Genomic DNA, 22,680 nt, shown 5'->3' on the forward strand with positions numbered 1-22,680 from the left:
TCTTCGAGACAGCTCGAACGTGATGGCAAAGGCTGACGGCGTTTTCAAAGAAAGGAATGATGCAATGTCGTGTTTGACCTACAGATGAGCGATGTAAACAGGACTAGAAAATTCCAGTTGCGAAGGCGTCTGTTTGTCCATGCTGGCCAAGACGGATATGTGCATATGAACGAGCCATCCAAGACGGAAAGCAAGTTTGTAACCTATCGAAAGGAACACCTCACCGCAGGTCAGAAAGAATACGCATGTGTAGTATTTGATTTCGTTGTCAATCCTTAACCGCATGCATGTTTGACTCCGCCTGATGCTTTCTCTTGCTCGATCGCCCTATTCCTGTGTCTCGCGTTCGTTCGTATCTCCTGTCCGACTCGATGGGTTCAATTCATTTGCCCTGTAGGTTGATCAGTTTCTGCTCTCACTTGTTCTAGGGAATTGTATTCGCTTACCGCTTCGTTCCTGCCCCTGGTCTGTGTCGTGTCCGTATCTTGCGTTCGTCTTCCCAATCTCTTTCTCATCAATCGCCAGCCTTCTCACCAAGTCCCACGTCAACTGAACTGTCATCCTAGCATGACCGTTCCCCTGCGCCTATCCTCCTCGACCCTTCCCAGGTAGGACCTCACTTCCTTAATCGCCAAAAGCATCTCCTTTGCCTCAAGTTCGCTCGTCTCGGCAAGTCCCACCTCTTTACCCTCAATCTGCTTCCCGGCCTCCTGACCGCCTCCCACCTCGATCGAAGTAAAGGTAGGAGCAGGGCAAACTCCAATCATCGTCGCCGCGAGCCACACGAATTTCGGGACGACTTCGCGGTTCGCGCGCGGTCCGAAGCCGCCGACGGAGCATTTGTCCTGTACCATAACGGAGTCTTCGTCGCAGACTAGCATCAGGTTCGGAATCTCCTTGAGGAGGCCCTGGAGCGCAGACACGTTGTCGTCGCTGAGATCAGGAACCACAGTTGCTGCAGGATTGAGAGTTGCGAGAGAATTGCCGGTCTTGGTGATGTTCTTGGCGAATTCCATGGCGCCGTCGATGGCGGAGTCGAGCGCGGCGATCTCAGTGTCATTGCAGCCGATGTAAGAGTTGAATGCTGTAGCCGCGTTGAGGAGGTAGACGAGAACCAGGAGTGCAACCTTGGGCGGTAGCATTGTCGGAGTGGATGGCTAGTGTAGATAGCTCTGTCGTTGTATGATAATGTCGCTTGAGCAGCGCAGGGCGCAGCGAGGAAAGCCGAAATCTTGCTGCTATTGTGTCGAAAGTTGAAGGAAAAGGAGGGGAGCTTTTAAGGTGGGGCAGGTCGCCTCTTATAGCCGTCTTGTCTCTCTTCCGGGCGACAATGCAGGTTGAAATGACGTCGAAAGAGGAAGTGAAGTGGAAAGTGAGGCTTGGCAGACCGACTGTCACATGCTAATTCTAAGACTGGTTGAGAATGAAGTGAAGCTGGATAGGAAAGTGAGGCTCATACGCCTGAGACTATTACAAACGTCTCCGGCCGACCTCAACGAAAGCAAGGCATCACTTGCCGGAGTTAGTGGTAGTCGCGTGCTGCAAGCTGAGTTTGTCAATCGAATCTCATCAAAAGGTATTGCCCATGTCATGAAGTCCACGCCACAAAATATAATCAAATGAATTGGAATCTGTAGCCTCCACAGAACGCCGCTCACTCACTCGGATATAAAGCTTACTTCGATGCAATGCAACCTCACATGGCCATCTCGGCCTGGAGCTTCCGTAGCTCCTCTTCCTCGTCGTCCTCCACTTGCTGTCTGCCTTGCACTGGAAAGGTTTGTTAGCACATCCGCCCTTATCCATTGTCATCCGCAGTGTGTACTCACGCTCTCCAACCGGTTGACTCGGTAATCTCAGCCCTTGATCGCTGACCGGCACTGTGCCTGTCTTCAGCATCTTGTTGTCCAGCTCCTCCTGTTGCAGCTCCGCCAACTCATCCTCCAGCTCGTCTTCATCTACACCTTGCATCGTGTTGCCCTGTGTCAAAGCATCTGCAATCTCCTCGCCAATAGCGTGCTGTTCCCGTAGATCCTCCATCGTCTGATCAACCTTGTCGATCGTGAGACCCGCATGAATGCCCTTCATCGCGACCTGCGCCCCCTTCATCGCGTCGAGCGTCTCCTTGTTGATGTTGGCCGTCTCAATTGAGGAGATTTCGCGCTCAACGGTCATCATTTGCGCGGACGTCTGTTCGAGTTGGTGTTCAAAAGCCTTCTTTCGTCGGAGGGCGGCTTTCGCGACTATGAATGGTTTTCATGTCAGCTATTGCTTCCCACCACGATCTATCCGGCCATCCTCCAGACTGAATGTGTGCCTCATCGAAGTCTTACCTCCTTTATTTGCGCTCACGTTCTTCCTCGCTATCGCATCTTGCTCCGCCATCTGATTCTCCAGATGCTTCTCTCTCTTCGACAGCATCTCCAGCGTACTCCTCAGCCTCAGGATCGCGTTCTTTGGTGCATCCTTCTTGGTGGCCGCGCCGCCGCCGAACAGGTTGGCGAAACCCCAGCCAGACATCGTGACGGCTCAGGGAGTTGATCCAGAGAAGACAAGGGCTTCGGTGTGTCCTTTGGGGGTGTTGCGGTCTTCGGGGGAGTTGCCTGCGGTTGTGAGGGGTCTAGCAGACGTGGGGAGATAGCGGACGAGCCACGAGCGGGCGATCTTGTGACCAGAAGTGCGCCCGACGATGAGCGGACGGTGCCTCAGGTTATCTAGCAGCGATGTTCGGGAGCCTGAAAGCGGGATGATCGTTCTATGGCCGGAGAATGCAGTCTGTGTCTGAGAGCTTTTCTGCTGCCTTGAGGATGGATGATTGTGATGGTGGAAAAGACCTGGAAGCACGAGAACTGACGTCGGCGACCATTCTGCGGGCGTCCCCGCCGCTTCTTTATTCGGCAAGCAGAACCGCCGATCTCTCCTTACTGTTTACCATGTGACAATATCCAAGACATCTTCTCTTCACAACACTCTCCGCCTGAATCAAGGCTACCGAGCGACATTGACAAGACATGAGATGTCGCGATGGCATCTACTGATCCGCAAAACCGCAAGCCGGAGCCGTCCCGACTTCTCCTCCTCTCCCAGGTTCATCTCCACGCCCCAGGCAGCAAAATTCGCTTCCTAGGCTGCGTGCATTCCTATCGGATCTCGACTGGCACGCTGGTCATTCAAGAGAAGTATGCTGCGGCTCCATCTGCTGTTCCGACCGTACTGGCGAGTATCGACAATGTCCTGGAAGACGTCGATCACGAAATGCTGCAGACAGGAGCATGGGTCAATGTCATAGGTTATATTAGGGCTGGAAAAGGGAAGGAGGATGTCCCGAGAGTGGAAGTTTTGATGATCTGGCCGGCTGGTGCGGTCAAGGTGGATGACTATCACTCTGCGGCGAGGAGCTATCAGGCGGCTATGTCGATTGACTGAGCTTCGACCCAGTGCCTGAAGACACAAACTTACTCCTGGCCCCAGAGACATCAACAGGTTACTGAGGATCGAGCTTTACGGCGATTCCACAGTATTCACACCTCTACAGATCCCTTCGATAGACCAATGTGGCCAGAGAATGAGAGATCGATGGAGCTTCCACTTTGGCGTGAAGCTCTTGAGCGATGGAGCGAGACGCAGCACACTCAACCATGCCGCGGAACTCTGAAAGGCTTACGGAGTCGAATTATAGACCACCTTCCGGCACGATGCGCTAGCCAAATGGGCTCTGTGACGGGCAGAATGTGGTGTGGTAGGTAAGCCGCATAAACGGGCGGATAACCCAGGACAGACCAGGCCAGTCATGAAGCTCTCGAGACTCTCGCCTAATCCCGCCGAGCTCCTCCAGACTGCCTGCGCTTCTCCTCTCGTTGAGCCTCGTTCGATCTGACTTGATCAGCATCACTTGTCTTTGTGTTGTCCGATGGGGAATGTTTTCGCTCTCCCAAAGATTCGGAGATCCAAGCGTCATGGTGCTGGACGAATATCAACTGCACCTTATACGTACACTCCCTTGAACGCCAGCCGCAAGGAGATACGAGTCCTGCTAATCCAGCCAGACCCTGACCCCGATGCTGTACTCCATATGACGCTCCAGACCGTGTCATTGCTCGACCCGCCCCGTTTCAACGCTCTGTCGTATTGCTGTGGTACGGACCCCCCAAGCAGACCAGTCCTATTGCACGGCAACGTCACGTTGATCACCGCAAACTTGGAGTCCGGCCTCCGGCAGCTGCGCACAAATGATGTGAATGATGCATTGGTGGTAATGCCGTTGTGGGTCGATGCACTGTGCATCAGCCAAGAGGACGTGGAAGAACGCTCGCAGCAGGTATTGCTTATGCGAGAGGTGTACAGTCAGGCAGCGGAAGTCAAAGTCTGGCTTGGAGATGCTGACGACGATACGGAGTTTGCCATCCATTGCCTGCGTCGGATCATCACTGGAGAATTGGACGGCCGGGATTTCGCTCGGACTGACCTGGCGATCTTCAAAAGCGAGATGATAGCAGTGGCTTCTCTTTTCCGACGTCGATACTGGACAAGAAGATGGATACTGCAAGAGCAACTGCTCGCGAAAAACATGAGATTGTACTGCGGCCAGTGTAGCGTCTCGTGGTCCGTTTCTGAGCGGAAAGCCGTCTCCGAATACCACTACCGCTTTTTCACGAACTCCGCTTCATTTCCAAAACGTCTCGGTATTCCAGGCTTCTGGAAAAGCATAGTCGACATCATCGACGCCATTGACCCTGTAAAATCCATCTATTCCGCCCAGTCAAGAGGTGAGGACCTGCCCGATTGGCCTTGGCGTCTCGATACTTTCCTGGACGATGTCGCAACCCACGAGTGTCTACGACCTCACGACATTGTCTATGCCCTACTAGGCATCCTTCCGAACACGGATATCATTCCAGACTACTCTGCACCCCTAGCCACGGTACTGACAGACTACGTCTACCGGCTGATGACCGAGTCAGACCAACTCAACATCCTCTATCGGCTACGCAGCTCAGATTCGACGCTGCCCTCCTGGGTTCCTGAGATGCGCCCTGAAGTACTTAAGCGACTACGTTCTTCGGAGCGTCTGATCAGGGACTTGCTGGGTCATGCGTTGTACCAATGCGCAGCAGGACACTTCGCAGCCCCTTTCCTCCAGCTGGAGCGAAACATGCTGTGCGTTCTGGGCTTTCAACTCGACAGCATCGCAGCGATCGGCACTAAGCACCCCAATTTCAAGCTGTCAAGTCCCAATCAGGTCCAGGGAAACCTACCATCAGACTGGTGGGCTTTATACAGCGCTCATTGCCAGCAAAATGACCCTGAGTTGAACGCCGAGGGTATCGAGAACGACTTATTCCGTATTTACTACCGCGACCGGCTGTCTGGCATGGCCGCGAGCCATGCGGGTGTGTATTCGGGAAAACGAAACTTCCGTCTGACGGATGACGATGTCGCGGAGTGCAGGGCCGATGCGTATGCAGAGTATCCCTTTGCATCCGTTGGTCTGAAGACCTTTTTCGTAACGCAGGATGGACGAGCGGGAATGACGCATACAGGTCCGCAGGTGGGAGATTGCATCTTCGCAATCGCTGGACTTGGCATGCCCCTGATCCTGAGGAAGACCGATAAGGCAGATGGGCATCCAGCAGCTTGGGAGAAGATCGCGGTGTGTTATCTACATGGTAAGTCAAGTGGCTCCGGTGTGCGGCGTCGCTAGGCTTGACTAATCAGCTCGAATAGGGGTCATGGATGGCGAGGCTGTCATTGCTGCTGCTGGAGGGGACCGAAGTCGTGTGCATGAGGTGTTTGAAGAGGTTTTGCTCGTCTGAGCGGGTGACGAGCGGTAATCTTGTGCTCTACGTCCATCTTTCCGCTCAAACTGCAACACTTCAGACTAAACTAATCAGCACTACCTCGTGCGGTGCATGGCACACGATAGTGTAGAGACACATTGCCGACAACACCGTAAGAGCAACGATCCTAATGCATATCTCTCCAACTTCCTGCGCAACTTGAACCGTACATGTTTCGGTCAGTTGACTTTGACGGTGCAGTTTGAGCGGAAGCACTGAGCTAGTACTGCTCGCCTTTGTCGCAGCATTGGGTTGGTGTCGCTTGTGACTTGCAGACTGGTAATCGCTGTTTTTTGCCGACCTCGAAACGGCCATTGCACGAGTCTTTCTCAAGATCCTCACCTACATGCGTTGGAAGAGTTCGCTCAGCCTCACTTTTTCATCTTAGACCAGGCTCCGAGATGATGGCGAAAAATACCTCGAACCATGAACTGTACACAGGGTGTTCCAGTCCACCTCTTCCAGTGTAGCCACCTGCTATCAAACGTGTGTATTGCCCGCCTTTCCCTCGCTGTTCTCTTCCCTTCCTCTCCCAATGCGAGATACGAAATCACGAAAGCACTTTCAACGTGAACAACTCACCTCCGACCCGAACCATCTCCACCACCAGAACACCCTCTCCCACACAAATTGCGCTCTTCCACTCTCCACCCTACTCTTGCTCTTCCCTCTCTTTCTCCCACCCGCCTTCGCTGGTGACTCGGACGGTGGACCTCCTAAGTCATCACCGAAAATCGAAAGAGTCGCCGCCGAAGTGTCCCCACCATTGCGAATGCTGCTGTGCTGGAGAAGTAAGTCATCACCTCCGTCACCTGCGTCCAGACTTGCAAGCCTTGCAAGCCTTGCGAGTTGCATGTCTATACTAATCCACTACTCTCAGAGCCACGTGAAGAACGGATACTACCATTCGACGAGGAACATGAGGATACGTGCTATTGCGTGGCACCGAGCAGCAATGGAGGCGATCCGAAGGGATGTGAAGCTCCTTGCAAGCCAAATAAGAAGAAGCCGCCTGCGCTTCTCGCGGGTTAAAGGAGAGCGGGTTGCCGGGATTGGAGGGAGTTGTGTGGAGAGGGATTTGGAGATTGGAAAGGTTCTGCTTTGGTGAGAGGAGCTGATGTTTTTGGCGTGGGTTTCGAAGGGCTTTTCGAGCTGGCTCGCTCGGAAGAAGCATGGTCTTTGCTACATAGCAAGAGATTCACGCTGTGTTGTTTGCTTTCTTACCGACCTTTCCGATGCGTGCGCAATGCAGTCCTGCTTGCCGCGAGTTGTTTCAGCAGGCAGCGCGATCAGTTTATTCTTTGTGTTCCTTCCAGAGTTGAAATGGGCCTGCGTTGTGAGAGGACGTAACCTAATCATATTGCTCGGAAGATGTCGTATCGCTCGGTTAAGTCTCGGCAGAAGCTGGATCGCTGGCTCCGAACTCGGCCAAGGCGGCATGGAAATGTTCACAGTAACCATCGAATCGACGGCCTACTTACGACTCTATGTGCCCTGAATTGGAGCCTTCGCGTTCACATCAGGCTCGTAGGGAGATATCATGATATGAAGAAGAATGAGAAGGAATGACCTCACCCGACCTACCTCGGAGGGGTTGTCGCCTGACGCTTCTACAAGCGACAGCTCCAGCTGTGCCATTCCTGAGAACCTAACAGATTTGCCGTGTTTTCACTCCTCTTCAGATCATCGCTGCGTCACAGCGAGCATCCCGTGTCTGCAAATCAAAAGCATAGCGTGGCCAGACTGTCATCTTCCGCAGGATCGTGAGGCACAAGCTGAAGTCTCTCGGTTGCACAGCGATCAGCGGCCGCCCGACCGGCCATACGGCTTGGGAACTTCGATCGCCAGGATTCGTCTAGCACGTCCGATGCACAACGTACCAGACTCTCGCCGATCGGTAAATGCAGCGTGCACTGTACATGTGGTGTGGTTGTGTGTGTCCCGCCCGGTCTGCGTCTTGTCTTCATATCTCTGTGTCCCAGATCTCAGCTCTTTGGACCCTTACCTGAACTATACGTCTCGTTCCTGCAGAAATGACGAGCTGCGATGACGATTTCGCTGCAGCAAGAAATTTGACTTGCGACATTTTCAGTTCTCCTCGTCTCGAATAAATCCCGCGGATAGTGTGCACAGCCTCGCGGAAAGGCGCAGCGCATTGGCATGGTATGTGACTGATGTCCCGTTCGAGGTCCTGGAGGCACGTCGCGGATGTCAAGTTCCATGTCACGGGTGTCAGGTTCCATGCTGCGGCCGTCGCGGCGATCGGGCTTGTCTCCCGGGCTGGCAGCATGTTCGGCCCGCGTGAGGCATGTCATGCAAGTCAGAGATTGATGCGGCGAAAGTCACATCCTCGTGGCTGTGTTGTGTTGAGCGTCTGGCGCGTTTCCATTCGAATAAAGCGCTGTGCCAAATCGGCCGTACGCTGTGGTTCCATAGATGCCAGTCGGACTCTCGCCACTAGTCGTGTCGGCCGGAGGTAACAGTAACGTCTGCCAAGGGTACGCGAGAACGAGTGATCCGGGCTGTGTCTTGGAGCTCGTGGCTAGTGGTTTGTTGGGTGTGCAACATCGGGTGAGAACCAATGTTTTCAGCGGAGTCTCGATCGTATTCGTGGCATGATCTCGGGACGAGCTTTCCAGCTCTGGAGGCCAGATGTCCTAGGAAACGCGATTGTGACCAAAGCAAAGTAGCAGTGTATCGTCCAATTTTCGAGACGGTCGTAGGGATCAGTCTGGCCGTCACGGCAAGAGCATTCGGAAAGGACGACAAGGAAGGACTTTGACAAATGGTAACTCCCCAAGAGGAAGTAGAAAGCAGGACATTGCCAATCGACACGGGATACATATACCAATTCGCTCAGTCACTGATAAGCAATGCTCAGATCAATTCAAACCAACAGTGACAGCAACAATCGATAAGAGCTGCACCGCCACACCTGTCTCGCCGATGACCACTCCGAACTGCCGGGTCGGTAATCTCTCGTTGGTCACAGATAAGGATGCTGCTATATCGAGTTAGACGAGAACGACCCTGCAGCGACTGTGGAACTTCCAAAAGTTCTGCGAGCCACACTCTTGCTCATGTCCACACTCTTGCTCATGTCCGCACATGTCACCCCGCAGGGACGATGAACTTTGGATGAATTGAGGTGTGGTGGGAGGATGACGGAGAAGATAACGAGGTGTCAAAAATCTGGAGAAAGCTCCCGTTCCCATGCTGCTGTCGCGTGTGCTGACTTCATCAAGACAGCATTCTGGATCGAACTCGCTCACTACACATGGCACCGAGGCCTGCAAGTAGTGCTATTACGTTTTGTCCGCCCTCGGCCACCACGACGGCGTTGTGTCTGGCAGACTCGCGCTGCCACCGCGGTCCTGGTCCGAGACCGGTCGATTCAAGGTACCAGCTAGTTGTGACGTGGGTCTGCCCTGACGAGAACTCACCAATGATGGGCATTGCGAGAGGACTTACTTTCTGCTTGCTAGTTCTATGGGGAATCGGTGGAGTAGCACGAGCACTATGCTTCCGATCAAAACGAGCACAAACATGTGAATATGCTAGAACAGGCATGACTTTGCTGCGGTCGTTGGGCGGCCGCAGCAGCTGCTATCCTAGGAAATCTTACATGCAGCTTGACATCGAATGCAACGAGCCGAAACAAAGAACCCGGCACAACAGTTGCATAAGTGTGTCAGCAGCCGCAATAGCGAGAGACAAAGAGCCGCATATGTGTCAAAGAATGAGGCATATTCGATGCCTCGTTTCGGAGAGTATAGCCATCCCCAATCCCCAAAAAGAGTCCGAACGTGGAGATCGTTCTATACCGTACCGTCCAACTTCGACCGCACCACGCCGAGAGATCGAGTATATCCATTCACCCGCGCGTGGCCTGTTTGCTTCTTACACATTCTCCAATAGGAGTCGTGGGTATACCTTAGTAACTCTTGAGATAGCCGGCGAAAAGTGAACCAGTCGATTGACGTAGCCGCTATCTTGCCCAGCGCCCGCCGACGCCCATTCTCGGCTCCGTCCAGGCCCTCAGCCACACCACCTTTCACACACGCCGTGAAAGCTCGGGTAGAATCGCAGGGTTCCACCTAATAAAGACATCCTGGCCGGCACACGATTGATTGCTTCCTGGACAACTTTCCCGCGAAACCCCAATACTTGAAGCTCGTCTCACCACCGACATCCACCTCCTCTGACAAACAATCCTCCTCCTTCCTCCCAACAACACCCACACACACCTTCACCATGGTATGCGCGGATCGCTCTTGCCGGATCATGGCCATCCTGCTAATCCACAATGCTAGGCGGAACCAACCATTATCTCCAACACGGCCACGGTGAGCTTTCTCCAAGTCGCAAAACTTGCCTGAACGCGGCGACAGACTGCTGACGGTCATTCTCCACCAGCTCGAGAAGTACAACAAGCTCTCGCAAAAAGGCAATGTCATTGCCGAGTATGTCTGGATCGATGCCTCCAGCGGTGTCCGCTCCAAGTGCAAGGTAAGCTCATAACACGTTTCCTTTGTTCACCCGCGGAGGAGTTACGAGCGATGAGGTGCGCGAGAAGAGCAGCACTTTTGCAGTTGAATATCGCGCACGCCCTCGATATCACAGTCAGACCTCAACCATGAGGATGTGGTGGCTTGGCTTTGGCGAGCCATCCGCCGCGATCGGACACGCTAAGCTCGGTCAATGTGCTGTGCTGCATCTTCGCGAGCCTGCCCGACGATTGCGACCAGCTACAAGCGACCATGTTCTCACAGCACAGCACGCCGAATGCGAGAGCGTGAACCACAGCTAATCACTCCCCTTCACAGACCCTCCCCAAGAAGCCCGATAGCATCAAGGACCTCCCAGAATGGAACTTCGACGGTTCCTCCACCGCCCAAGCACCGGGTGACAACTCCGACGTCTACCTCCGCCCCGTAGCCATGTACCCCGATCCATTCAGACTTGGAGACAACATTCTCGTCATGTGCGAGACATACATGTCCGATGGCAAGCCAAACGCCTACAACTACCGCCACGACGCCGCCCTTGTCATGGAAAAGCACGCAGGAGAGGAGTTCTGGTTCGGTCTTGAACAGGAATACACCATGCTCGACTTCAACGGTTGGCCATACGGCTGGCCAAAGAACGGGTTCCCAGCTCCTCAGGGTCCATACTACTGCGGTGTCGGTACCGGCAAGGTTTTCTGCCGTGACATAGTAGAAGCGCATTACAAAGCTTGCCTGTACGCCGAGATCAACATCTCTGGCACCAACGCCGAGGTGATGCCCGCGCAGTGGGAGTACCAGGTCGGCCCGTGTTCCGGCATTGAGCGTGAGTTTGGACAGCGTTCGAATCTCGACTTCGCAAGCTAACAATTCCTCTCAGTTGGTGACCAGCTCTGGATGTCTCGCTTCCTCCTCCACCGCGTGGCCGAGGAGTTCGGTGTCAAGATCACCTTCGCACCAAAGCCAATCCCCGGCGACTGGAACGGTGCCGGTCTCCACACCAACGTCAGCACCAAGGCGATGCGTGAGGACGGCGGCATGAAGGCGATTGAGAAGGCAATGGAGGCCCTTGCTACCCGACACAAGGAGCACATGGCCGTCTACGGAGAAGGCAACGAGGCTCGCATGACTGGCGGTCACGAGACTGCTTCCTACGACAAGTTCAGCTGGGGCATTGCGAACCGTGGTACTTCCGTTCGTGTCAACCGCGCTGTTGCTGAGGAGGGCAAGGGTTACTTCGAGGACCGTCGCCCTGCGTCCAATGGTGACCCATACCAGATCACCGGCATGATCGTCGAGACTGTGAGTTCTGCCCGCGACATTGATTATGCTTGAATTTTGTACTAATTGTCTGTTATAGCTCTGCGGTAAGGTCGAGGGCGCCGATGTCTACAAGACGGTCATGGTAAGTGAACTTTAACACGAAGGACAGAAGACCTGCAGCTGCCCGATTGTCTCTCGGGCTATGCTAGCGGGTCTCAGACTGCCCTTTTACTATTTGAGTCCGAACCACTGCTGACCCTTTGTGTCCTTCTGTTTTAGCAATCTGAGCAGAAAGAGCTTGAGATGGTTGTGCCCATCAGCAAGCCATAAATGCAGCGATGCATGCAACGGACGGACGAGAAACGAGTATGACGCGAACGATGAGATTGAGAGAGACACACCACGACCGCTCTCGACACGACTGCGGTGCGATGCATAGATCGAGGGCTCCGGGCAACTTGATGATATCCTCTTCACTTGGTGAAGTGCGTTTGAGTGGTCGGACATGGCAGAGGAGCTGGCGGAGCGGCCGACTGCTATTTGCCTATACCTGACCTGTTTTCACTAGAGTGGTGTAATTAGAGCGATCAACACGTTTTTCCCGAAGATCTTAAGATACATGGCTGGTGTGACTACCTGACTCTGCCGCTTCACCGTTAGACCACGCATGTCGACAATCTTTCTCCTATCAGACGCTTCCACGAGTGTCAATTGCAGCTGGTGGCATATTTCGGACTTGAGCTGACAGCTCCGGAGAGAGCTCCAATCCGGCTGCCAAGAATACCATCGTTCTACCTTACAAAACGCGACTCTTGCACGCGCTTCAACGTTGTTCACCACAAGCATGCTTCTCCAAAACATCCTTACATCGGCCTGAGCGCCTCAGACAAGAACATCGCACCTTCCATGCGCTAACCCACCACTCCGCTCCTACCTCACAACGTCACTGCCGCCATGTCGACACCAACCTCCACCTCCGCCCTCCCACAACCCACCTCCGCCTCCAAGAAGTCCGCGCATTCCACCAACGCAGCAGTAACCACACCCTCCACCCTAGGCGTCTCTCCCGCCCCGCGCAGCGTCCCCTCTCCCGCCGCGACTCGACACACCGCGAAAACGCCCACGAGTAAGAATGCCACCGGAGGCACGCCAATGGTCGCCGGGCTATCGCAAAGCGGCATGAGTTTCTCGTCGCCAGCGGGAGGCACAGGGCCCGCACCAGGCGGACAAGGAGGCATTGGCACGGGACTTTCGATGGGAAGTTTTGGCGGCACACCGAATATGGGCGGACTGGGAGGACTGGGACTTGGATTGGAGATGGGTGGCACGCCTGGACATGGAATGAGCGGGCAGACGCCTGTTGGAGGAGTGGGTATGATTCCTACGATGAGCGAGTTGGGTTTGACGATTAGTGGAGGGAAGAGGAATGAAGATGAAGAGAGGAGGGAGCGCATGAGGAGGGTGTTGAGGTCGATCGGACGGGCGAAGGGGAGGGTGAGTGAAGATGGGATTGTGCGGATTGCGAAGCGGATTGGGCTGGATAATGATATTGATAAGGCGCCGTTGACGGCTGAGGAGAGGGTCAGGGTGGTGGGGAATCGCACGATCGCGTTGGCCGGAGCGACGTCGATTATTGAGGTCAAAATGAAGAATCACAGAGCTGAGGGTGTGGAGGTTACGTTTGCAATGGGAGAGAAAGAGTGGGAGACACGAGGAGCGAAGCGGGTCGGGAAAGTGCTGCTGGAGGATCTGAGGGCTGGAGACGACGATGATGGGGCCTTGATCAGGTCGAGACTGGACGCATTTGCGGCGAACCTGGTGCGACTGGCGAGGATTGATCAGATCTCGGACGGTACAGGACAAGGGATCAATTGCTTCGAGGCGATCGATGGCGTGCATGTGTGTCTAAGCAAGCTGTTTGAGAAGGAGAAGGAGGCAGTGGGTGGAGAAGGGAGAAAAGCGGAGAGGGACACAATGTGCAAGCGGAGTGGCAGACCTGCTTTGCACGAGAACGGGAGGATTGGGATGAGCCTGGACTACTGGACCAGCAGCCCGCTCCCACCTTCTGCTGCGGAGAACGACGACTCTCGCATGGACGTTGATGGACAAGAAGGTTCCGACTCTGACTCTGAGGGACCCAAACCGAAACTATGGTCCCTCCGCATCGACGCCGGAATCTGCTCCGCTGCCATGTTTCCCAGCCTACGAGTGTCAGAAGACTGGCTGCCCTCCGACCTCTCGCTTCCCTCGCCCTCCGATCTTGATCAGTCCTTGCCATGGCAGGATCCTCCGCCTACTTACATCACCGTCAAGCCCAACGCCGACTCACAAGCCGCCGACAGCATGGCTCTCGACGGCAGCCAGAAACTTCCCGACCTCCGCTTCGTTGCCAGACTCGACCCACCGCTGATCGTTCCTTACCAGACCGCCACTAATATCCTTGCATCGCTGGGTCTCTCCCCTCCACAGACTCTTCTATTCCAGCACTTCCACGCGCTGCTCCTCGACCTCCCCACCAATGCTCTACAAGCTGGGTTCGCAGAGACCATCGAGGCGGAGCAAAGTATTTTTGTCCCGAACGGCGAAGACGGCGAAGACGGCGAGGACGAGACACGACATCAGTATCTGCTCGACGTAGCGAAACCTGAGTGGGGTCTGAAACTGGAGGAGTTGCCGTTCAGTCACCCTAGGCAGCTGGTCGATCTGTTGCCTACTTTCCGTCAGTGGGCTAGAGTAGCGGACTTGATGAACGGGTGTTTTGGTGGAAATAGCGCCTCCGCAACAGCGGGCTTGAACGCTGCCACGTTCAGTTCAGCAATGAGCCTGACAGACTCAGGCGTCGGGCTTGAACCCGATCCAGATGCAATGGATCTCGATGATCTGCTCAACTCTCCCGCCCCTCCCTCCCCAACACCCGATCCCACGCCCGCAACGGCGACCAGACCAGACGAGCGAAGCGCCAAGGTAGACTGCACCACAGTAAGCGTCGAGCTCGCGACTTCTCCACATCCTTCCATCTCCTTTGCTTTTCCTCTCCACGACCGGGAGAAGACGGCAGTCGTGGAGGTACAGGTCGGCATCAACGGGAATTTGGAAATCGGCGGTTGCGAGGTCTTGGCGAAGGGGAGTGGTGATGAGGAGGAGGGTGCAAAAGGAAGCCTGGGCGAGGAGAAGGTGAAGGCTGCGAAGGCACTAGAGAGGTGTGGTGATGTTGGGGTTTGGGTGGAGTGGTTGAGGGGACGGATGGGGAACTGAAGACACGAAGGCACACAGGACATCGGAGCACCGCCAGCGCGTCTCACGAGAAACACGGCGGTCTGGACGAATTCACGACAAGTTTCTCGATCGCACAACAACTTCCAGACCCATCGCGAAGCACGTGTCAATTCAACATCAGCAGCAAAAACTCACCTATCCCAGCTTCTCGACCACACACAGCCCCGGCCGAGTATGTGCTCGGCAGTGAATGCATCATGCAGCAAAAGTCACCCTTCTCAGCTTTCCGTCCACTTACAGGCCGAGCATGTACTCAGCAGCGGATCCATCACGAAGCATCTTTCAATCCAGATCAGCAGCAAAACTCTCACTCATCTCAGCTTTTCGGCCACCCACATGCCCAGCCGAGTATGCCTTCGGCAGTGGCACGACGCTCACGATTTGAACGATGGGCCGTGCATGTGACACCTCGCAACAACGTCCTCTTCTCCGCAACCCTCAAATATTTATAATCCTCCCGTGCGATACCCACAGGCCTGTCTTCCGCATCTTTCCCCGGAAAAAGTTCCCCGCATGAGTCCAGAACTCGGCATGTCGAGAAGGATCGGACACCCAGTCGCCCACGTTGCTCGGCTTTTTGGGCTTTCACGTGCTTAGCGCTGGACCGCGGACTCGGGTGGCATGCAGTGGCCGTTTCCTGTCACCGCTCGTATTTCTCCACGAGGTCGGTGCGGAGGATTCCTTTTGAGGACGAGACCTTCCTGTTCCGGTTGACGGTCTGTCATGCGGGGTGCGTCGATGGTGCATGGCGGAGTGCATGCAGCCCGTGGTCTCGTGGATGGGGTCGAGGCGGTTTCGAGCTGGCGATCTCGAGTTGCGGCTTCGCCTCAACAACCTCTCATAACAACGACCGTGATTTCGTGAGCAGACACGGCGGTGTGGGCCACATCTCAACTCGATACTGAAAAGGCTCGCCGCCGCGCTCGCCAGTCGTCAAAGATCGCCTGAGGATTGCGTCCAAGGCTTTGGCTTTCGCGTCTTTCGCACGCCTGCTCCAAACATTGCGTCGATCGGAGGAGCAGGAACCCGAATGCAGCTTGGATGCTGCGCGTTGCTGATCCACACTTGCTGCATGAACTTTGGCCGCCGAAAGTAATGATGCGTGACGGTCGATGACTACAATCAACATGTGATGCCGAAGAAAGCGACATCCTGTGTTAGAACTGCCGCATGCCGCCTGGGGTCCGCGCCATCCGCTACACTTGACGAGGACCACAGCTGATCTACACTTGCTGCATGAACTTCGCAAGCCGAATGAACGACGAGTGACAGTGGATGACTACGATCAACATGTGATGCCGAAGGAGAGCGAGATCGTCCCTCTGTTGAAAGTGCCGCATGCCGCATGAATTCCGACGAGGACCACAATCGTACGAACAGAAGAAGTCGTAATCATGCTCATACCACAATTCCGTGATCTGGCAGCCAAGTCGTTGTGCGAAGCTTTGTGGGGGGGAGGCCGGTCTCGTACCGCGTAGTGTACCGGGCGCAAGAGACAATACCTTAGTCGCAAGTGGAGCCTGATGGGGCGAAGACTAATGGTTGGACCACAGCTTGGTTGATCCAAGCTTCCGGCGATCATCAGACCCCAACAAATACTAGCTCATCGCCAAGCCGACGAGACCGATGTACGACATGACGATCATACGAGTCCAGAACTGATGATGAGAACATCTTCTTGATCTTGATCCTCGGTCGGTGGGCCCGACAGGTCTTGATGCAATGCAACTATGCAAGGTCCTCGAGCATGTTACTGGCTGCGCCTTTTCAAGCCGAGACCCTCAGAGAGAAACAAGATCAGCTTCGGCCCCGGGCAGTGTATTGTCCGGACGAGATGGATGCATGTGGCATGAGCAAGTATAGACCTGAGTCCGTCGGGACTACTCTGGACAGACCACAAGAGGCTTGCATAAGAGGCGATTATCTGGTGCGTCACTTCTGGCGATGTGATTGTGCTCTCAGCGATTGACCACTGTTGTTGTTTCCTTGCGACAACATCAAGCTCGTTCTCTTCGAGGGAATGATGCGATGGTCTGATCGTCGATGGAGACTTGACCACGGCCGACCACAGCGAGTCCCGTTTGCACTTTCTATCGAGTAAAGATGCTTCCTTGCGCGACCGCGAAGATGCCGTGACGGACGTTCGGCCAGGGCGGGTCTTCGAACCTTCATGCTTGTGCCATCAAGAGAACGAGCCACAGATCGTTAGTCCCGGACCCAGCTGACACCGAGGAGCGAGATGTACGAGCCTACGTTGGTATTATTGCCACGTTTTGCAGTATTCATGCGCATGCGGGCGAACAAGTCAGAGTCGCATTCGCAATATGATTCGCCTTGTTGACTCGCTCGCACTATTGGGCATGTGGCTTGACGGCGGCCATGTGACATGTCGAGACTGCATGCGAGGTGTCGTCGACCTCTCGAACCATTATTTACTACAGACTACCACAGCCAACCACGAATTGTTCCCATTAACTTCTGCAGTGCGCCACCAATCCACCATATGCAGACCCCGCGCGGAGAGAGAAACAGTTTCAACGCCTCAGGCAAGCCTCGTTTCTTGGAGCGGTTGTGTCGGCAACTAGCATAGGGTAGCTTAAGCACTTATTGGCAGCGGCTTCCCCGGGATGGACTAGGGCAGGGTCGGAGTGGCATCGACGACCCAGACACAATTTGGAAGACGACAACCGCCGACTGCATCGACAGTTCGAACCGTGTGTGGTGCCTTGACCACGATGGAGCACAACCAAACGACCCGTGCAGCCACGCGCTAGCATGCGATTGCAAAACGAATGCGATGATTCAAGAAATACTGCTCTCCTGTTAGAGATGTCTCGGCGAAGATTCATGCCGCCGGAAGAGCGTACCTGCATTAGCCACACTGCCGCGGATCAGCACGAGGAGATGAGCGTGGGGTGCAGGCTGTCGGGATGCAACTTTGACAATAAAACCGACCTGCACTTCGTGTCATCGCAAAGATCGATCGGATTGTTGATGAAAGCTCCGGCACCTGTCTTCCTAGTTGCGTTCAACTAGCCCAGAGGAGGTGATTCTTGCCGGCGACGCGGACCTCAGTGCTCACAGCCCGGAACGAGCGTCTGGAACATTTGTAGAGCCTCCGGACTTCCGCTGATCTCTGTCGGGGTACGTTCGGACGTCCCATTGTCACTCTGCTTGGACCGCGCTACGTTTGGGGCCATACAGAGACCTAGATACAACAGTCCACGGTCTCGAATTGCTACAAAGTCTGCTCCAGAATGGATTTGAACGAATAGGCCGACTGGAACTCGTTAAATCTCTGCGCGAGCACTCGGCCGAGGGTCCTGAGTAAACGTTGGACTCGTCCTGTCGTCATTGCGAGATTTCCGAGGACACCACGGCTGATATACTTGAATGTGCGACACGGCAGACCTCGTGAATCTCCTTTGAAATGACCAGGGGCCGAGGGCTGCTTAGCGTGCCTCTCGTTCCATCAGATTAAACTTTTGGCTTTTGTCGATCGCTCTTGGACTGACATTAAGCTCTAGCCCGGGCAACTTCATGTGCCCCCAAGGCTTCAACCTTGTCTGACTCTGTCAAATCCATCTATCCGTGCCGCGGCCGTGCCACCGACCGAGGCCGATTCGACCTGCCATATAGTCCTACAGTCCGCGCACATGAAAGTCCTTTCACATGCGTCCTCTCTGTCTGCACTCTTTCGGCTCTCGTCGACCAAGAATACCCTGGAACGCCTCGGCAGACCGTCGACTCGGGCTCCCTGGAGATGCATCCTCCATGGATCGATCTGGTACCCACACGGACGGCTGGCTCTTGCTTCGGAGTCGATGGCTCATTTGATCTGATGTTTACTGTTGTGTGGGGGCGGATGCGGCACACGGCTCAGACGATCACGACCAGAACTGCAATTCCGCAATCGTGTGTGCATATATAAGAGGAACAGATGCCACCCTGGATTGCTCAATCAGTCACTACCTTCATTCTTTTCATTCTCTTCATCAACCTCGAAATGAAGACTTCTACTGTCAAGGTCGCGCTCTTTGCGCTGGCTGGTCTGGTGTCGGCCGCTCCCCAGGGCGGCGTGCTCGGTGCCCTGCTTGGAGCGGGTGGTGCCAAGCCCATTCCTCCTTCGGACGATCCTTTCTACACTCCACCAGCTGGCTTCGAGTCTGCGGCTCCTGGAACGATATTGAGAAGCCGAAAAGTGCCCAGCGCCCTTTCTCTGTTCCAGGCCATCCCTATCCAGCTCCAGGGCGCATGGCAGACACTCTACAGGACTACCGACTCTCTCGGTAACCCGATCGCCACTGTAAACACCATTATGGTGCCGAAGAACGCCGACTACACCAAGGTGGTCTCGTACCAAGTCGCCGAGGACTCTGGCGGTGAGATCAACTGTGCGCCATCTTACACGCTCCAGACTGGGTCCAACACCACCTACGCAGGAACCGGAGGTATCGAAGCCGCCTTGATCGCTGCCGCTCTCAACAACGGATGGGTCGTCACCTCGCCCGACTGGGAGGGACCTTTGTCCACCTTCGTCGCCGGCAAGCAGGCAGGCTACGCGACTCTTGACGGCGTTCGCTCGACTCTCGCATCCGGGAAGATCACTGGTGTGTCTTCCAAGGCAAAGGTCCAGATGTGGGGATACAGCGGTGGTGCTCTCGCCTCCGAGTGGGCTGCCGAGCTTCAGGATTCTGGCTATGCTACCGAGATTCCGTTCGTTGGAATGGCCATCGGGGGCTTGACTCCCGACGTCAAGAACGTGTTCAGCAGAATCAACAACGGTCCTTTCGCTGGTCTATCCGCCGCGGGTTTCTTGGGTCTCGGCAACGCATACCCCGATTTCGGCCAATTTGTCCAGGACAGCTTGGTCCCGGAGAAGAAGGACAAGTTCAACGAGGCTGGTGCACAATGCTTCTACGCCGATGTTGTGGACTATGCTGGCCAGGACATCTTCACCTACTTCAAGCAGGGCACCGAAATTTTCAACGGTAAGCAATCCACCATCCCATTCGTAAAGGGCTGGGAACTAGTGTTCCATACCTTGTAGCGAAGTGTAAACAATGAGCCTAACGTTGACATATCCAGACCCACTCGCCATTAGCACCATCCGCAAGGGAGCCACCATGGGTCTCACCGGCACCCCAAGAATGCCAATTTTCGCCTACAAGTCCATCAACGACGAGATCTCCCCCATCGCCGACACCGACGCACTTCTGAAGCAGTTCTGTGACGCCGGCGTTTCCGTCGAATACGTCCGCGAGCAGCTCGGCGAGCACTTCACCCTGGCTACCTCCAGCGTGGGCGACGAGCTCAAATTCTTGAAGGATCGCTTTGCCGGGAAGCCCGTGAGTGGTTGCACGACTCGCGACTCCTTCAACACCATCCTCGACCCAGGCAACCTGGAAAACTACGGCCCAGCCATTGTTGGCGTGCTTCTCAACGCCGCCGGTGCTCCTGCTGGACCCCTTGGTGCTCCTCTTTAGAGGTATTGAAAGATTGGGGGGAAAATTGAGCATTCGCTCGACTAGTCCATTCATCGCTCGAATGTGATGATGGTCAAGATTCTACGACGGACTATTGAATGCGCTCATGAGGTCGTACGGGTTACGCCGAGAGTTGCGCGGAGATTTGTGTACAGACATGGGAACTACAGGACAGCATCTCATTTAGTTGCATAGCACACCGATTGCCTTCCAAAAGAATGAATTTTCACTGCAATACATCATCAGTGGTTCCTCCGTGTTTCTCATTTTGAGATGTTCAGACTAGCAACCCGGCTCTGTGACACAAAGATTGCTTGATGTCTAGGGACTTTCGCGCACGTCCTCGAACGGTCTCACGCGCGAACTCACCGCTAGAACCTTTTACCGGAATGTCTTCGATCTGCAGCCGAACATCGGTTGTCTCGTGAAACGAGCTGCATCACATCTACATCGCTTTGTCGGTAAGTGCAAGATAGACGGGACCATCATCAAACTTCGTGTGGTAGCAGCTTCATTTCGGCCGCGACACTGATCTCATCGCAATCAACGATGGAAGAAATCAGGCTACTGTCGACACAAGAGATCTCCAAGCACGACTCAGCACAAGACTGCTGGCTGGTCATCGATGAGGCAGTATGGGATTGTACGGCCTTCGCCAACAGTCATCCTGGAGGTTCATCGTGTAATGCTTTCGGTCCATGAATGTTCATCGCTCTGCTCTTCAACTCACGATCAGAACAGTAATCCTCAACTACGCCGGCCGCGATGCCACGAAAGCATATTCCGAAGTTCACTCGCCATCAATCGTGCGAGAAAGCCTATCGCCGGAGTACTTTAAAGGCAATCTCGACCGATCAACAATCGATAAAGCGTGGACGAAAGAACCTTTGCCATCAAATCCAGCCCAAGCAGTGCCGGAACATGAGAAACCGCCTCTTCATACCATTATCAATTTGTACGAAGTCAAGCATAATCATACCCGTTACCTCACCATCTGACAGATATTCAGAAATGACTTCGAAGAAGCCTCCGCTAGAAGTACTTCCGCTAAGACTCATGCGTTCTATTCTACCGCTGCCACGGACTGCTGGACACGGGACATGAACAGTTCTATGCTCAAGCGGATATGGTTTCGACCGCGAGTCCTGAAGAATGTCGCCGAAGTTGATACTTCCAGCTCGATGCTGAGTATACCGCTTCGAGTGCCTGTGTTCATATGCCCGTCCGGATTGGCGAAGATGATCAATCCCGAGGGCGAAAAGGCCCTCGCGAGAGCGGCGAAGTCATCGGGCATCGTAGAGATTGTGAGTCGAGCTTCAATACCTAGAGTCTCTTGCTGATGGATCATCGCCAGATTTCAACAAATGCAAGCTACCCAGCGGCCGAAATCATCGAGCAAGCTCCCGACCATCCATTCATGTTCCAGCTGTACGTCAACAAGGACAGGAAGAAATCGGAGGAACTAGTCAAGCACGTAGAACAGCTCGGCGTCAAAGCGATATTCGTCACTGTCGATGCCGCTGGACGAGGCAAACGGGAGTCTGACGAGCGGCTCAGAGTGGACGAAGTGGCTATCAACCCACTCACTGGAGAGAAGTCTAAAACAGGGAAGAAGGGCGGTGGCTTGACGAAGATTGTTGGGCAGTTCATCGATCAAGGTCTCACTTGGGAGGACTTGAAGTGGCTGAGGAGTCTGACGAAATTGCCAATTCTGCTGAAGGGAATCATGACCGCTGAAGATGCAAAGTTGGCCATGAAGCACAAAGTCGATGGCATACTGGTTTCTAACCACGGTGGTAAGTCCTCACGCTCGGATCGACAGCCGCACTAACTTTCTAACTGAATCAGGCCGCAATCTTGACTTTAGCCCACCTTCCATCCTGGTCCTCCTCGAATTGCACAAACAGTGCCCGGAGATCTTCGATCAGATGGAGGTCTACGTCGACGGCGGCTTCCGGCGCGGCGGAGACATCCTCAAAGCACTGTGTCTCGGTGCCAAGGCAGTTGGAATGGGAAGGCCGTTCCTCTTCGCACTGAACTATGGTACGGAAGGCGCAGAACATTTGGTGGAGAGTAAGTTCCAGCAACGTCATTGCTGTATATCCTGTGCTTGAGTGCGTGCCTGCTGACGAGTCCGGTGCTAGTCCTCAAGGATGAGATGGAATCTGCGATGAAGCTGTTAGGGATCAAGGACTTGTCAGAGGTCCATCCTGGTTTGGTGAATACTTCTGACGTCGACCACCTCGTGCCATCGACGTCGGAGCACCCATACGCAAAATGGCGGCCGAAAGCCAAGATCTGATGAAGGGCAAG

General features: G+C 54.5%; 9 protein-coding genes across 9 annotated transcripts; 6 read left to right on the forward strand and 3 right to left on the reverse strand.

The window, feature by feature from the left end:
- Positions 1-557: 557 nt before the first annotated feature.
- Positions 558-1,142, reverse strand: MYCGRDRAFT_88794 (uncharacterized protein; the record flags this gene model as incomplete). The annotated part of the gene is made up of 1 exon (XM_003857652.1): positions 558-1,142. The coding sequence occupies one exon, from the start codon at positions 1,140-1,142 to the stop codon at positions 558-560; it is 585 nt and encodes a 194-aa protein (XP_003857700.1).
- A 463-nt stretch (positions 1,143-1,605) lies between these two features.
- MYCGRDRAFT_98206 (uncharacterized protein) lies at positions 1,606-2,797 on the reverse strand (the record flags this gene model as incomplete). Its single annotated transcript, XM_003857651.1, has 3 exons — positions 1,606-1,770; positions 1,830-2,243; positions 2,334-2,797. The coding sequence occupies 3 exons, from the start codon at positions 2,518-2,520 to the stop codon at positions 1,697-1,699; spliced, it is 675 nt and encodes a 224-aa protein (XP_003857699.1).
- A 227-nt stretch (positions 2,798-3,024) lies between these two features.
- Positions 3,025-3,426, forward strand: MYCGRDRAFT_33900 (uncharacterized protein; the record flags this gene model as incomplete). The annotated part of the gene is made up of 1 exon (XM_003855890.1): positions 3,025-3,426. One exon carries the CDS (start codon positions 3,025-3,027, stop codon positions 3,424-3,426), a length of 402 nt encoding a protein of 133 aa, XP_003855938.1.
- Positions 3,427-4,072: 646 nt separating this feature from the next.
- On the forward strand, positions 4,073-6,869 carry MYCGRDRAFT_106831 (uncharacterized protein; the record flags this gene model as incomplete). The annotated part of the gene is made up of 4 exons (XM_003855891.1): positions 4,073-5,666; positions 6,289-6,323; positions 6,397-6,628; positions 6,718-6,869. 4 exons carry the CDS (start codon positions 4,073-4,075, stop codon positions 6,867-6,869), a joined length of 2,013 nt encoding a protein of 670 aa, XP_003855939.1.
- Positions 6,870-8,804: 1,935 nt separating this feature from the next.
- On the reverse strand, positions 8,805-9,313 carry MYCGRDRAFT_102063 (uncharacterized protein; the record flags this gene model as incomplete). The annotated part of the gene is made up of 1 exon (XM_003857650.1): positions 8,805-9,313. One exon carries the CDS (start codon positions 9,291-9,293, stop codon positions 9,078-9,080), a length of 216 nt encoding a protein of 71 aa, XP_003857698.1.
- A 672-nt stretch (positions 9,314-9,985) lies between these two features.
- On the forward strand, positions 9,986-12,209 carry MYCGRDRAFT_102064 (glutamine synthetase; the record flags this gene model as incomplete). Its single annotated transcript, XM_003855892.1, has 7 exons — positions 9,986-10,094; positions 10,151-10,183; positions 10,254-10,346; positions 10,664-11,168; positions 11,223-11,644; positions 11,703-11,747; positions 11,885-12,209. The coding sequence occupies 7 exons, from the start codon at positions 10,092-10,094 to the stop codon at positions 11,933-11,935; spliced, it is 1,152 nt and encodes a 383-aa protein (XP_003855940.1).
- A 263-nt stretch (positions 12,210-12,472) lies between these two features.
- Positions 12,473-13,023, forward strand: MYCGRDRAFT_78146 (uncharacterized protein; the record flags this gene model as incomplete). The annotated part of the gene is made up of 1 exon (XM_003855893.1): positions 12,473-13,023. A coding segment is annotated over one exon (458 nt), but the record flags the coding sequence as incomplete, so codon positions are not given.
- A 5,846-nt stretch (positions 13,024-18,869) lies between these two features.
- MYCGRDRAFT_52069 (uncharacterized protein) lies at positions 18,870-20,545 on the forward strand (the record flags this gene model as incomplete). Its single annotated transcript, XM_003855894.1, has 2 exons — positions 18,870-19,872; positions 19,970-20,545. 2 exons carry the CDS (start codon positions 18,888-18,890, stop codon positions 20,365-20,367), a joined length of 1,383 nt encoding a protein of 460 aa, XP_003855942.1.
- Positions 20,546-20,836: 291 nt separating this feature from the next.
- On the forward strand, positions 20,837-22,669 carry MYCGRDRAFT_65123 (uncharacterized protein; the record flags this gene model as incomplete). The annotated part of the gene is made up of 6 exons (XM_003855895.1): positions 20,837-21,049; positions 21,109-21,322; positions 21,377-21,671; positions 21,722-22,163; positions 22,216-22,440; positions 22,512-22,669. The coding sequence occupies 6 exons, from the start codon at positions 20,917-20,919 to the stop codon at positions 22,667-22,669; spliced, it is 1,467 nt and encodes a 488-aa protein (XP_003855943.1).
- Between the last annotated feature and the right edge of the window lie 11 nt (positions 22,670-22,680).

The sequence above is a fragment of the Zymoseptoria tritici genome, chromosome 1, assembly GCF_000219625.1.
Source record: "Zymoseptoria tritici IPO323 chromosome 1, whole genome shotgun sequence".
NCBI lineage: Eukaryota > Fungi > Ascomycota > Dothideomycetes > Mycosphaerellales > Mycosphaerellaceae > Zymoseptoria > Zymoseptoria tritici.